Source organism: Panthera leo, chromosome A1 (genome assembly GCF_018350215.1).
Source record: "Panthera leo isolate Ple1 chromosome A1, P.leo_Ple1_pat1.1, whole genome shotgun sequence".
In the NCBI taxonomy this organism is placed as follows: domain Eukaryota; kingdom Metazoa; phylum Chordata; class Mammalia; order Carnivora; family Felidae; genus Panthera; species Panthera leo.
The window spans coordinates 101,310,885-101,324,741 of record NC_056679.1 but is presented as its reverse complement, the minus strand read 5'-3'; the positions used below and the strand labels follow the sequence as shown (position 1 = coordinate 101,324,741).

Sequence of the window (13,857 nt, the reverse complement as noted above, 5' to 3'; positions counted from 1 at the left end):
TCCCATCTGCTTTTTGGCTGCTGCATTTGCAGCGCCTACGAAGACACTAGCTCACTACGGGTGTTCAATGAGCATCTGCGCAATGAATGAACACATCCTTGGACTATGTGCCTAGGTACCTGAGAACTCTAGGCTTCAATAAGCTTATTTTCACACCTTTCTCAACACACACACCACAATAACATCTTCAGAGTCTGTAGCAGGCTGTGGTAAAGGAGCGAACAGCAGACCTTACAGGATTTCTGGAAGGCTTTTGGATCAAATTCCACACTTCAGAAGGTGAGGTTACGTCAAGGTTCACAGGACAGGCCCATGTCAGCAGGCTAGAGGGCCGGAAACTGGTGTTTCTCTGTACATGGACTTCGGTCTAGTCTGGGGGAGCAGGGGCATGGAGCCGTCCTGAGAAGACAGAACGTTCTGGTGTCCTGTCCATTTCTGCCTCAAACACCAACCACACACTCCATGTCCAACACTGAGATTTTTCTCCTACAAAAACAGACACTCCTTCAAACCCAAGTATCACTGCAGAAAAGAAACTTTCCAATGGAAACTTGGGAAGTAAGAGGAATGTACTATAGGTCCAAAGATTCATTTTTTGATTGGAGATTGGCTTGGGGTTAAAGTAGAAAGAGAAATTTGATGGCAATATGCTTCCTGAGAGTTCTTTTTTTTTTTTTTTTTTTTTGGCAAAGAAAATAAAGACAACATGAAAAAGAAATATCTGACCAGCAGAATTTTTATCAGGAGTAACACAAACTTTTTTTTTTTTTTTGGGGGGGGGGGGTCTTTGTGTGTGTGTGTGTGTGTGTGTGTGTGAGAAAGTAAGTGGGAAAGAAGGAAAAATAACACTTTTTTTCCTCCAAACTGAAGTTTCTTCAATAGATCTGTTCTCTCTGCTCCTTTTTCTGTTACAGAATGACAAATTATTAGTTCACTGCAATTATCCGTTATCAGTTTGGTGGCTTTATTGCCACACCATTCTTTTATTAAAATGGTGTCAGTGAAACCAGTGTTTCTCACTGAAACGCATCAGCATTACCTAATTCTATTCCAAATCCTGGAAATCGCCTTATTTTGCAAAGAATTGATAAAAACAAAAATAAAAGTTTTAATAAAAATGGCTCTCAGGTCCTGTTTGCCTAGATAAGACTTTTTTTTTTTTTTTTTTTTTTTTTTTAGAGATAATGACTGCCGTGGTAATAAAGATACAAATTAAATAGTTCATGTCAGACTAGGAAATTTGCAAAGACAAATTCCTCAGCCACATGTCTATGATTTTTGCTACTGTTTCTCATTCCAATGACTACTTAGCACCCCCAGTTGCCTGGAGGGCTTTGACCCCCTAAGTAGACAGCACCCTTTTCTTATTATTTTATTTTTGCCTATGATGTGACTCTGGCAAGATCGTGTACCCCTGCAGAGCAGGAGTTACAGCTTGTGCTGTTCTGGTAACCCCATGCGGTGGCAAGCACAGTACCAGACACAGAGTAGGTGCTCAATAAAGACCAGTTGCCTCAGGGGTACCTGCGTGGCTCAGTCGGTTAAGCCTCCGACTTTGGCTCAGGTCACAATTGCCCAGTTGGTGAGTTTGAGCCCCAAGTCGGGCTCAGTGCTGACAGCTCAGAGCCTGGAGCCTGCTTCGGATCCTGTGTCTCCCCCCTTTCTCTCTCTGCCTGTGCCTGACTCATTCTCATTTTCATTTCCATTCTCTCTCTCAAAATAAGTAAACATTAAAAAAAATTTTTTTTAAATACCAGCTGCCTCATTACTGCTACCAGCGACTACTTAAAACTATGACAATGGCTTTGACAATAAATACAGGTGAGGAAAGGACGGGCTTACATAAGATGCCCTGTAAAAAAGCAAAGGACAGGAGCAGGAGAAGAAAATGATGGAACAGACTCGTGCACGTTTGCATCACGTATCAGGGTGAATTGGATTTCAGGAGTCTCAAGCAACACTCTTAAATGGTTAGCTTTCAAATAAGTATTTTGAGATGTGAATTCAGAGCTAAAAGAAATTCTTACAGTTTTCATCCTGGGCAATGCATTGTAAAGGGATCCCAAAGAAAGACGTATAGCTGTCATTGTACCACACCAGAAGCTCGGTACCCCTGGGAATATCTATACAGGCTCGGTAGAATATATTCGACCTATTCAAAACAAAAGAAAACCCAGCTTAGTAATAGGTAGGATTCAGGTGCCCCCCCCTCCACATTTTCATTGCCCCGAAAAAGTTCCGCCCGGCTCCATCTAAACAGTTTGTTTGCAATAAAATCTGCACCCACCTTATCATTCCCAGCAACCAATTACAGCCTCTACCCCGGTATAATAAACCCCTTACAGCTTATTTCCACAATGTCCCTCCACAGAACATCTCGGCTGAAGAGACACATACAGGGCTCAAGGGCTGGCATAAAGCCAGGGGCTCATTAAAAACAAAAACCAACAACAACAAAAAACTCCATCTCAGATTAATGAGAAAATTCCATCTCTCGGCAAATTGTAGATATTGGTGCCTCACCTTCATCTATCAATTATTATTGATTTCCTTTTTGAAGGAAAAGCATTACACGTATTCTTGCAAATTGGCAATGGGAGTCCCCAAATCCGTAATAAAATTAAGCAGCTTTGTGATTTAAGGACAGAGGAAAGTAAAAATCTTCCCCATCGCCTATCTTCTCAAGTTTGACACAAGAGAAGAGAAAACCCCTCTTCCGGGGAAAAGGAATGGAAATTCATTAAATACAAGGGAGCACTTTACTCTGGCTGAAAGATTACCCTCTGAAATGACAGAGTGAAGGTACCAAGAAATAAACATTTTTTAAAACAGCTTTGGTAAAGAAAAACCTATGGATTAAGAAAAAAAAAAAAATGAGGAGACCGTGACTGGTTTCCTCGATGAAGAATTGCTACAAATATTAGCCTCAAGTTCAAGATAAAAGTGTTTAGGGTTGGTGGGCCTTAAATTTAGCCTTTCTGTAAGGAATTGGCCGTGGCAGGGCAATTGGCTCCTTGTAGAACACTGCAGACATAAGGCAAATCCTTCTCCACATTTTTCATGGCAGTGAGATATGCACTTGTCAACATATTTTGTCACCACAAAGTGGCTCTTGGCAATAGGATCATAAAGATCAATAAAAAAAAAGTGCAGATTCTCAATATTTTACTTGCAGCTGCAAAAATTTCATTTATCTTGTTATTTTCCTTACTTGCTGCCATTCTGTCTCACGAGGGCACTGCTAACTAAGCAGAATGTTTTTCCCAACATTCTATGAATATCTGACAAAAACTCCAGCCAGTTGTGCGGACCTCGCCACCCTGCCTCCCTCCGCATCTCCAAGAGCTGTGCATTTTATTAATTCTTTCCACTGCTACATAAAAAAATCAAAATTGGAGCCGAGCTATAAATCACCGGCATCTCCTAACTTGAGAAAAATTGAGTCGACTTTGTACTTCACCCTTGTAACATTTCATCTCTCGGTTTGGCTTCCCTTAATATAAACACAGCGCCCGGCAAATGAATGTGCTAAAAACCAAATGACACACTTTGCCGCTGAAAGAACAGAACTGTTTTCAAGCAATGGGTGGTCTTCTGAGGCACAGAGTAAGCCGAAAGGGAGGGGTGGGTAAAAAAAAAAAAAAAAAAAAGTGTAAGGGTACACCGTTCCTTACAAGCGGGCAAAGCTTCCAAAACTCGCAGAAATCTCTGCATGTTGAAGCACATCAAAGGAATTTTTCCCTCTTCAGATAATATTTCCTTTGCTGACATGTATTTAGTATTGTGGTTGGATGACTCATAAAGATAGCCTCATGGCGTCCCAACGCAGTTGAAGCACAGCACACGCCAACAAACATTATTGTCAGCCTCAAAATAAAAACAAAACGTTCAGCTAAGGGTCAATCAATCAAGGGCGCTTTGAAGAAAATTCCATTTAGATATTACAAATCATAACAGAATGAATCTAAACCAGCTGACTTTTTGTGAAGAGGACGTTCATGTACAATAAAAATTAAGCTGGCTCTTCGGGGTCCAACTTTTCTATTTTCTTACTCTTGGACGTGGTCACTGGTGATGGATGCCAGTTTTTTAAATTGTGTTTTTGTAGTTCATTTTAGAAAGATCCGAAGTAATCGAAAACAGATCGGCAGAGAGATCTAGAAGGTGAAGCACTATCATGAAAGGCTAGCTGTAAAATCCACTTACTACTGACAGATATGTAACTGCCTTACTCTTCAGGGGTTTCTTGTTTCCCCCAAATTCAGAATTTGCCTCAAGAGCTCCCCAGGTGCTCATTACGGAACCGGCCAGACTATCTCTTGCTGGAGGGACAAACCCAACCTTTACTAATTTTCTAGCTCCGGCTTTCATAAAAACTTCATGACAGAAAGGTGGCTGCAGTCAAGTAACCAAATACCGTCATGCACGGTTTCGTTGAAACCATTATTTAATGAAATATAACTGCCCAGGAAACCATGGCAGTGAGTCACATGCTGCCCAAATATGTTCCCTTTGAACTGGAGACCTTCGGAGAGCCAGCCAGATTTGTGCAGCCTTACACCTACGAGGGGTATAAGGCCCTTTTTTTTTTTTTTTTTAAGCTTCATGTTTAAAAACTAAAAAAGAAAAAAAAAAAAAAGAAAGAGAAAGAAAATAAATAGCCACAGGCAAGAAGCCAAGTTGCAGAGTACAGGACCTTCTGCTTTGATGTGTCTGTGGTGCCTAATAAAGCTAACCAGTTGCTTCTGATTCTAAAGGGAACATGGCTGTTTATAACTGAGGTCATATATTTATACGGCACATGTTTTCGAGGGATTTTGAGGAAAGGGTTTTTCTCCCCCCCTCTCTGTGATCTGTTTTTGTGTTCCCATCTCCACTTCAGCCTTCTTTAGCACTAAGTGGAAATGCTTGACCAACAGGTGCACTGAGCGGATGTGGCAGGGCATCTGGGAATCCACCTTGCTTTTCTGCCCCTCCCATGCCCCTCCCCACCTTCCCCCCACCCTGCCCCAGCCACAGGCCTCCCAACGGGATTCTGGAAAATGAGGCTGGCTCCACTTTGGGTCTGTTACCCTTTGGGCTTTGCCCAAACTTCTCAGGGAACTGGGGGCTTCTCCACGTTCTGGAACCGCCTGATCACCCGACATGTATCTTGAATGGTCAAAGGGCCAAAGCCAAACACTCTGACACCTTTTAAGGGACCGGGATGGGCTATTCTGGCTCAGCCATGGCTGCTGAGCTGAAGAGTTCGGGAAAAGCAGCCTGGAGCAGGCTGAGAGTTAGTTCTTGGCCTCCCACGTCTCTGTGCAAATGTCACTGTTTCCCGAGGGAGAAAGCCTAAAGACGGCAGGGTGCACGGGATCTGGGGCTGCATCTCTGAACTCCTATCTACGCGCAGGCACACACCGGCTGTGGGGGAATCACCCCGCATCGGCAAGTTTTCCCAGCTCATTCAGGCACTTGTGGATGTTCAGGCAGTGGTGTGGAAGTAACTGCACCACGTGCACCGAGTAAAAGAGGCCCTTCCGGGAGCATCTTTACTCCTGAACTCTCGGGATAGTGTGGTTGCAAGAACCAAGGAGATTCCAAAAACCTAGGAAAACAATTTCTGCCAGTCCTCACAGGGTTCTGCAGGACTCTGCAGGGTTTTAAAACCAGCAACAAGCCTGAATTTGTACACGCAAGCCAAAGGGCTTCAGCTACGTTGAAGTGGTAAATCAAGGTACATACGTTACCTGTACTGAACTACTGTTAGATTCTGTTCTCCGCAGTGCCTTGCACATCGGATATACCTCATCCAGCTCGACTTACTAGGTTCCCCACCATCAATAAAGTGCTGTAGTGTTCCATCTTGGTCATATATCTAGAGAAGAGGTCAGAAGGTCAAGTAGTTAGAACGAATCATCAGCAATCATTTTCCCTGCTTCCCTTGGTGTCTTTATGCGTCGGCTGCAGAAATTTATGGCCTGTAGGTTCGCTAGAGCTTTATTGATGTTCGCAGAAACTCAACCGGAATAGCAGGAAAATATTTTTGGGTGATGCAAGTCGATCCCGTTTTTCTTATCAAGCCGATCTTCCCCTGTATTCAACATATTTCTGGTATCTCGAGGATGTGAGTGACCATGTTTCCCAAAGGATATTTAACCTATTTTGACAGGCTACTCCTAAGTAATGAGCTGCCGGATAAACAAAACAAGCTGAAGGGAGAGGCCACACTGACATGGCTGGAACATCCACACGGGAGGCCCCCGGGCTCAAACACGTAACTGTTCGAAGGCATTCGGGACGCAGTAACCGTCTGTTAGACGAGCTGGGCGACCCCAGGGAAGAAAGCAGGTGGAATGTTATAGACGTGCAGAGAACTGGTTAAAACAAAACACAACAAGCTCTCATTCAGATGAAATAAAAGGACTCTCACCTCGCAGAGAATATGGGACTGCTGTTGTCAGCACCTGAAACTATTAGGGCAGCCATCAAAAAAGAGAGACCCTCAAGAAGAGAAAGGGGGGGGGGGCAGAGAATGACTATTTCTTAGGGATTGTAAATGTCTTAACTGAGGTTGGTCTACTAATGACTGCTTGAGATCATTCTAAGCAACTCTTCTTTCAAGATCACATTCAAGGAGGGGGGCCTGGGCCGTTTAGTCGATTAAGCGTCCAACTTCGGCTTAGGTCATGATCTTATGTAGCTCGTGAGTTCGAGCCCCACATCAGGATGTCTGCTGTTAACACAGAGCCTGCTTGAGATCCTCTGTTCCCCTCTCTCTCTCCACCCCCCCTCGCTTGCGCACACTCTCTCAAAAAATAAACATTAAAAAAATTTTTCTTAAAGATCACATACAAGGAAATGAAATTTGTTTCAAACCAGGCAAGGACAATGGAGCACAAAGTCTCATGCGTAACACTACCCAACCCAGCACAGGCAGAGTCTGAGCCAACCACAGAGGTCATCAGCTCCCACTTCCAGAAACCAGGTGAGCCCTGGGGAGCTTGGAGGATGTGGTCTCTCGAGGGGTGTGAGGTTGGGGGCTTACATACATACAGCCATTCCAGAAGGGAATCCCAGTCCTAGGGGGCATCTGGGAAGCAAGGGGTGCAGTTCTCAGAAGGAACCATGATGCGACTGGTCCTTTTCAAATACAACAGTGATGGGATCCTGATAACTGCTGAAGTGTTGCCCACAGCATCCTGGAAGTCATGTCGCTTACCCTCTCATCAGCCTTTTCCACTGCTCTCTTCCAAACACACATGGAGAACAAGTCTTACAGAGAGCCTCACTGGTTACATGAGACACTAAAATTAGTACAGTGATTCAGATTAATTTAGCTCAGCATTTCTGTGCTGGGGGCCAAAGGGCTTAGTGATGACAGTTTCTTTTATTATCTCTAGTCATTTTAAAACAGATGACTTGTTTTTTTTGGTTTTTGGGTTTTGTTGCTGTTGTTGTTTTTGCTCATTTGTCTCCACCCCCAACCTCTCCACTAACTCCCCCACCCCTCAAAGACAAGACATCAATCTGATGGAGGCAACTGCTGGAGAAGCTTTGGGTAGGGCGGGGCGATCGCAACTGATAATCAATGTTGCCTGAGAAGAATAAAGAGACTCCTGGATTATATTATATTTAAGATTAATGACTTCTTGCAATTCCTAGTTTGAAGATGAGGGTAAGGGAATGGAATCATTTCATGAGGTAGATGTATCTGCTCCCTGAACCACCTAAAGACAGACTGCATTTAGGTTAGATCCCACTGTATTATGTGGCGGTGGTTTCTGCTTTCCTTTTTAGGAAACTGGTTCCGAGATGCAAAGTCTCAACCGTGACTCTGCTGTTGACAACCCGTGGGACGCTGAACAAAGCCATTAGTTCCTCAGACACGAATGTTTACCTAAAATGGAGCCAGAAATGTTGACGACCCAGCCCCTCTGCCTTATCCTTTCCCCCATGAACAAACTTCCCTTGAGAGCTGCGAGTGAAAACAATTATGAAGCGTTTTGAGGAGGACAATTCTCCTTGGTGCTTCTAGCCCATTTCATCAGCAGCACATGAAACTCTAGTATTTATATGTAATGGGTGCCACCTTGGACGCTGGCTCATCTGAACACCAGGCACAAGCCAGTCAGTCTTGAAAATGGGTATAAAAAGGTTTCTCCCTATACTCTCGTTTTAGCAAAAATCCCCCCAAGTTAAATATAGTGTGACTACAGGAATCCTATCATTTTTGCCTGCTTGATTGGAACTGCTACTTGCCTTGAGGGGAAAAGTAGGTGGCTATTTGTCAGGCTTTTTCCCAACATCACACAACGTAGCATATGACATGAGGCTGTGCCTCCCCAGCTTCTGCTAATACTGACTTTACGCTAATTCAAATGGAAAAGTGACGAAAATCGCAGGTACTTTGTTAGGTCCCATAGCTGTGCCCCCAGAGTTGAGGAAACTCATTCGACCTTGATGTTGTTCTCTCCCTCGGCCCCCAGTGCCAAGCCATCACCCAACGGAGTTGAACTTGCCTCCTACATGCTTTCCAAGAATGGTCTCTCTCTCTCTCCACCGTCACCATCATCACCCCGAGTCACCTTCCTCGTGCACTATACCACAGTCCTCAGTGACACCATCTGTTTCACCTAAGTCCCCCCAAAATAAATGTCATAACTATGTCACATCATAACAACATATATTCACAGCACGTGGCTTTTCCTCAAGGGGGCTCATCATAAGAAGACCAGTGCCTCCTCATCCTGGTTCGTGGTCCCCAAACAAAGTTTTTAGAGGGGCCGAAAACGTATGCCTGTATACTTGGCTCAAGATCATCCTGGACCCCTTCTGGTCTGTGATGTTAAATGTGAACATTTATCTTTTTTTTTTTTTTTTTGTAAGGTTTTTAAAAAAGTCTTTGTTTTGAGGGGGGAAGGGGCAGGGAGAGAGAGAATCTCCAAGCAGGCTCCACACTGTCAGCGGAGAGTCCAATGCGGGGCTCAAAGAAACCAACTGTGAGATCATGACCTGAGCCGAACTCAAGTCAGATGCTTAACTGACTGAGCCACCCAGGCGCCGCCCCCCCCCCCCCCAAGAGTTCACATTTAAACTCAGTGTTTCTAGAACAAGAAACAATGGGCCAGAAGGCACTGACACCTATTTCTGTTCATTCCTCGAGTAGAAGGGGAATCCAAGCGGGAAAACGAAGATACCCAAATGTGAGCACTGAGCAGGAACTAAGAAAAGCCCTAGGTACTCACTTGGGCCCTATCATCACCATCCATCATCAGTTCAACTTTGTTTCCATTTAAGAGCTCAGGTGTTTTTTGTTGTTGTTGTTCTTGTTGTTTAAAGGACGAACTATGTGCAAAATTCTGCATGTAACCAAACTATACAAGGACAGTGAGCCTATATCCATCTACTGTATCAGGCAGGGCCCAACTTTCTTTTTCCAAGACAGAAGGAACTAAAAACAAAAATAATATAAAAACAGGGAGGGGGACAAAACAAAAGAGACTCATAAATATGGAGAACAAACTGAGGCTGGCTGGAGGGGTTGTGGAAGGGGGGAATGGGCTAAATGGGTAAAAGGCATTAAGGAATCTACTGAAATCATTGCTTCACTATATACTAATTTGGAAGTAAATTTTAACAAATAAAAAATAAAGTTAAATCAAAAGAAAAAAAGGCAGAAGGAACTAGAAGTGAAGAAATGTTTCAACAAGTTTCAAGCTAGAGCAACAATTCCAAGTTCAAGAAGGTGTTCTTGGACATTGCATTAACATCTATATTTGTGGGACAGTAAAATGAAAATTTAGATACTTGTAGGTCTAAAAAAAAAACTTAAGGAATTTAAGGATATCAATTAATGCTGATACCGACATTTATTTTGTTTTCATGTCCTTTCAAAAGAAACCATGCATAAAGTGTTTAGACAATCCTCTCAAGATCTATGAAAATGTCAACAAGGTCACAAATTCTGTTCATTCCAATAGTGAGAATGAAGTTAAGAGAGTGAAATTTATATTAAGGGAAAGACTCATTCTGGAAGAACACTTGAATAAAGCAGAGTGTTTTGTTTTTTTTTTTAACGTTTATTCATTTTGGAGAGACAAAGAGACAGAGCATGAGTGGGGAAAGGCCAGAAACAAAGGGAGACACAGAATCCGAAGCAGGCTCCAGGCTCAGAGCTGTCAGCACAGAGCCCGATGCAGGGCTCGAACCCATGAACCCTGAGATCATGATCTGAGCTGAAGTGAGATGCTTAACTGAGCCACCCAGGTGCCCCAATGAAGCATAGTTTTGCTTTAACCTATGCACATTATTCTGAATGAGTATGAATAACCAAAGTTTTAATGTTTGCTCTGTTCTTTTTAACACTTATTTTTATTGTTTTGAGAGAGAGAGAGAGAGAGAGAGAGAGAGAGAGAGAGATTGAGATTGACAGAGCATGTGCAGGGGAAGAAGACAGAGAGAGAGAGGGAGACACAGAATGTAAAACAGGCTCCAGGCTCTGAGCTGTCAGCAGAGAGCCTGCCATGGGGCTCGAACCCATGGGGCTCGAACCCACGAACTGAGAGATCACGACCTGAGCCAAAGTCAGATGCTCAACGGACTAAGCCAGCCAGGTGCCTCATGCTCTGTTCTAAGGAAGTCAAACCAGTAACCGTGTGGAAGTGGAGGAAATACATGTAAAACACACACACACACACACACAGGATACTTGGTGGGAATTGAAGTAAAATTTTCAAGTAGAAAACTCTCCAAACTATACCAAGTGTATATCTGGCATATTGGTTTTAGAAAGGTAGCTCCAGCTTTGCTGAAAATGAGTGTAAGACAGTACAGTCATATTGGAAAACACTCTGGCAATATTGAAATAAAGTTGATGATGTGTAAATCCTATGACTCAGCAATATCACACTAGGAAATTACCCCACTGAAATCCCAGTGCCCCAGGAGACAAGTCCAAGGGCATTCACTGTAGCACTGTTTGTAATAGTAAATAATGAGAAATAATGGAAATACCCTTTATCAGAAAAACAAACTGTGCTTTAATTACCCAATAAAATAGTACAAAACACTTAAAGGAAATGAATTAGATATGTTTGCATTCAGATCTAGTTGATATGGATAAATATCAAAAACAGAGAGTTGAGGGGCACCTGGGTGGCTCAGTCAGTTGAGTGCCCAAGTCTTGAGTTTGGATCAGGTCATGATCCCAGGGATTGTAGGATCAAGTCCTGCATCGGGTTCTGCACTGGACATTGACCCTGCTTTAGAGTCTCTCTGAGTCTCTCTCTCTGAGTCTGTCTCTCTCTCTCTCTCTCTCTAATAAAAATACAGAGGCACCTGGGTGGCTCAGTTGGCTAAGTGTCTGACTTCAGCTCAGGTCATGATCTTGCAGTTCATGAGTTCGAGCCCCACATGGGGCTCTGTGCTGATAGCTCACAGCCTGGAGCCTGCTTTGGATTCTGTGTCTCCCTCTCTCTCTGCTCCTCCCCTGCTCCCACTCTGTCTCTCTTTTTCATAAATAAATATAAGATAAAAAACAGTAACAAAGAAAGATTGAGGAAAAACAGGCTGCAGATTGATACACATGATACTGTTTGTTAACATTTCAAAATATACAACACTCAGTAGCATACTTTATGAAAGCATATACCGCAATATACAAGTAGTGAGAGCTAAAGATACATACAGTAAAATTCTGAAAAGGTTCACCGGAGGGGTTCCTGATAACTTTATGAGAGCACTGGCCTTGGGGAAAAAGGAATGGAGGTAAAATAAGGGGAATTTACCTGAAAAGTTTCATTTTTCTTAAAAAAAAAAAAATCTGAAGCCAATATGGCAAAATCTTAACACTTACTTTTTGGCTGGCCCACATACTGGCATTTCTATATTATACTTTATGCTTTTCTGATTCTTTTCCAAAAAATCAGAGAGAGAAAAATAAATGAAAACCTAGGCATTCATTGCTTTGTAGTTGGGTGTTTGCATGTGTTGTTAAAATAGAGAAGCTGACTATATTACCCAAGGTTAAAACGTTATCTGTGTTATCTTCCTAGGAAAATGTTTGGAGTATGTACGACTATGTCAACAGCCCCTGATTTCTTCTGTGATCCTTGGTGTTGCTATTTTAAAACCATTATTTTTGGTCTGTGCTTTCTCTTTTCTCTTTTATCAATGCAACTGGAGAGATAAGCAAGGGTGAACGCTAATTCTTACCTTTTTAAGGGGATTTTTGCAGTTTTCAATCCAGTAATATTTACTCGGATGCCACACATGGTGGAAAGAATGACCACACGTTCTTGCTTATTACAAACCACACATGACATCAAATGAAAACCACCGTGTGAAAGGTGTGTATTTATTTCAATCCTGGATACCAGGAAGCACCACGGTCTCCCATGACTTTAGGGTCCTAGAAGAAGAGTCTACTTTAAATTTTTTTTTTTTTAACGTTTATTTATTTTTGAGACAGAGAGAGACACAGCATGAACGGGGGAGGGGCAGAGAGAGAGGGAGACACAGAATCAGAAGCAGGCTCCAGGCTCCGAGCCATCAGCCCAGAGCCCGAAGCGGGGCTCGAACTCACGGACCGCGAGATCGTGACCTGAGCCGAAGTCGGACGCCCAACCGACTGAGCCACCCAGGCACCCCAAGAAGAGTCTACTTTAAAGGACAACAAGAGCAATAAAAAATACATCCACGTTCATGATCTCCCGGTTCGTGAGTTCAAGCTGACAGCACAGAGCCTGCTTGGAATTTCTGCACCACCCCCCCCCCCCCCCCGTCCCTCCCCCACTCGTGCTCTATCAAAACACATAAATAAGCTTAAAAAATTTTTAAAAAAATCCACCCAGGTTGTGTTATACATCCTAATCCTGAGTGGTTTGTCCACGGCTCTGTCATTTACGAGTGTTGCCAATTTACATTTAATGATAATCATCATCATAGAAACAATGTAAGGAAGCAAGTAAGTTGGGCTCATTTTTAATTTATAAAAAGCAGTAAAACCTCCTTCTGAATGACAGTAATTCGTACATATCGGTGGCTCTGAGCCATCAGTTTCTCTGAAGCAAGCGTTGCAAACCCAGCAGGCTCTTGGGCTGGACTTGGGCACGTGGCCAACTTGGTTTTTCTTCCACCGTGTTTTAAAAACTTGGAAATTTCCAACTGTTCTCAAAAAGTAAAATCAGAAGGTGAGTCCCCACTCTCTGGCAATAATCCACTGAGGCGGAGAAAAGATCACCCCCTTTAGGCCAGCCCTGTGGTTCTGCACCACTCCCTATTGTCTTACATGCTCCCAACTTCAGTAATTTACTTATCAGCTTGGCCTCATGAAGCATTTCAGTCTGTAATCCCAGCCCTAAAGGAATTATTGGTACGACTAAAAATCAGTCTGTGACAGCTGGGGGCACCCTGAAGGAAACCCTTTTGAACTGATAACCTGGAAACACGGCAAACATTCATTACGCCTATGCTGCCCAGAAGCCCATCTGATTGCGATCCAAAGCGATCTGTGCTGTAGTTTCCCAGGGAGTGAGAGAGCTGGGTTCATTTCTTTAATTTTTACCAGCAGAGGCTTTCAATGATCTTTTTAACCAAAGGACCCCCTTGAAGTCAAAGAAGTTATAAAAGTAATTTCACTATAAAAACAGATAAAAAGAAAGTCCACCAGAAAGCACCCAGCCAGCTCACCTAACCTCACCTCTGCTCTTGGAGGCGGCTGCTGGGACATCACCAAGGGCTCGCAGTGAACTGGGGGGACCTATCTGTAAAAACACCACAGGCAGAGCACTTTCTCCGGTGGACAGACCTCCGTGAAGATTTCGGTCACCCATTCTTCTGGTAGGACGCTGAGTACCTTGGTTAAATTTA

General features: G+C 43.3%; 1 protein-coding gene across 1 annotated transcript in view; it reads right to left on the bottom strand.

Moving 5' to 3' along the window:
• PRDM6 (PR/SET domain 6) overlaps positions 1-13,857 on the bottom strand; it is a 106,493-nt gene that overhangs the window by 28,174 nt on the left and 64,462 nt on the right. Inside the window, 2 exon segments of the mRNA XM_042933928.1 lie at positions 2,028-2,152; positions 5,736-5,863. Of these exon segments, the coding sequence (XP_042789862.1) occupies positions 2,028-2,152; positions 5,736-5,863 (253 nt within the window).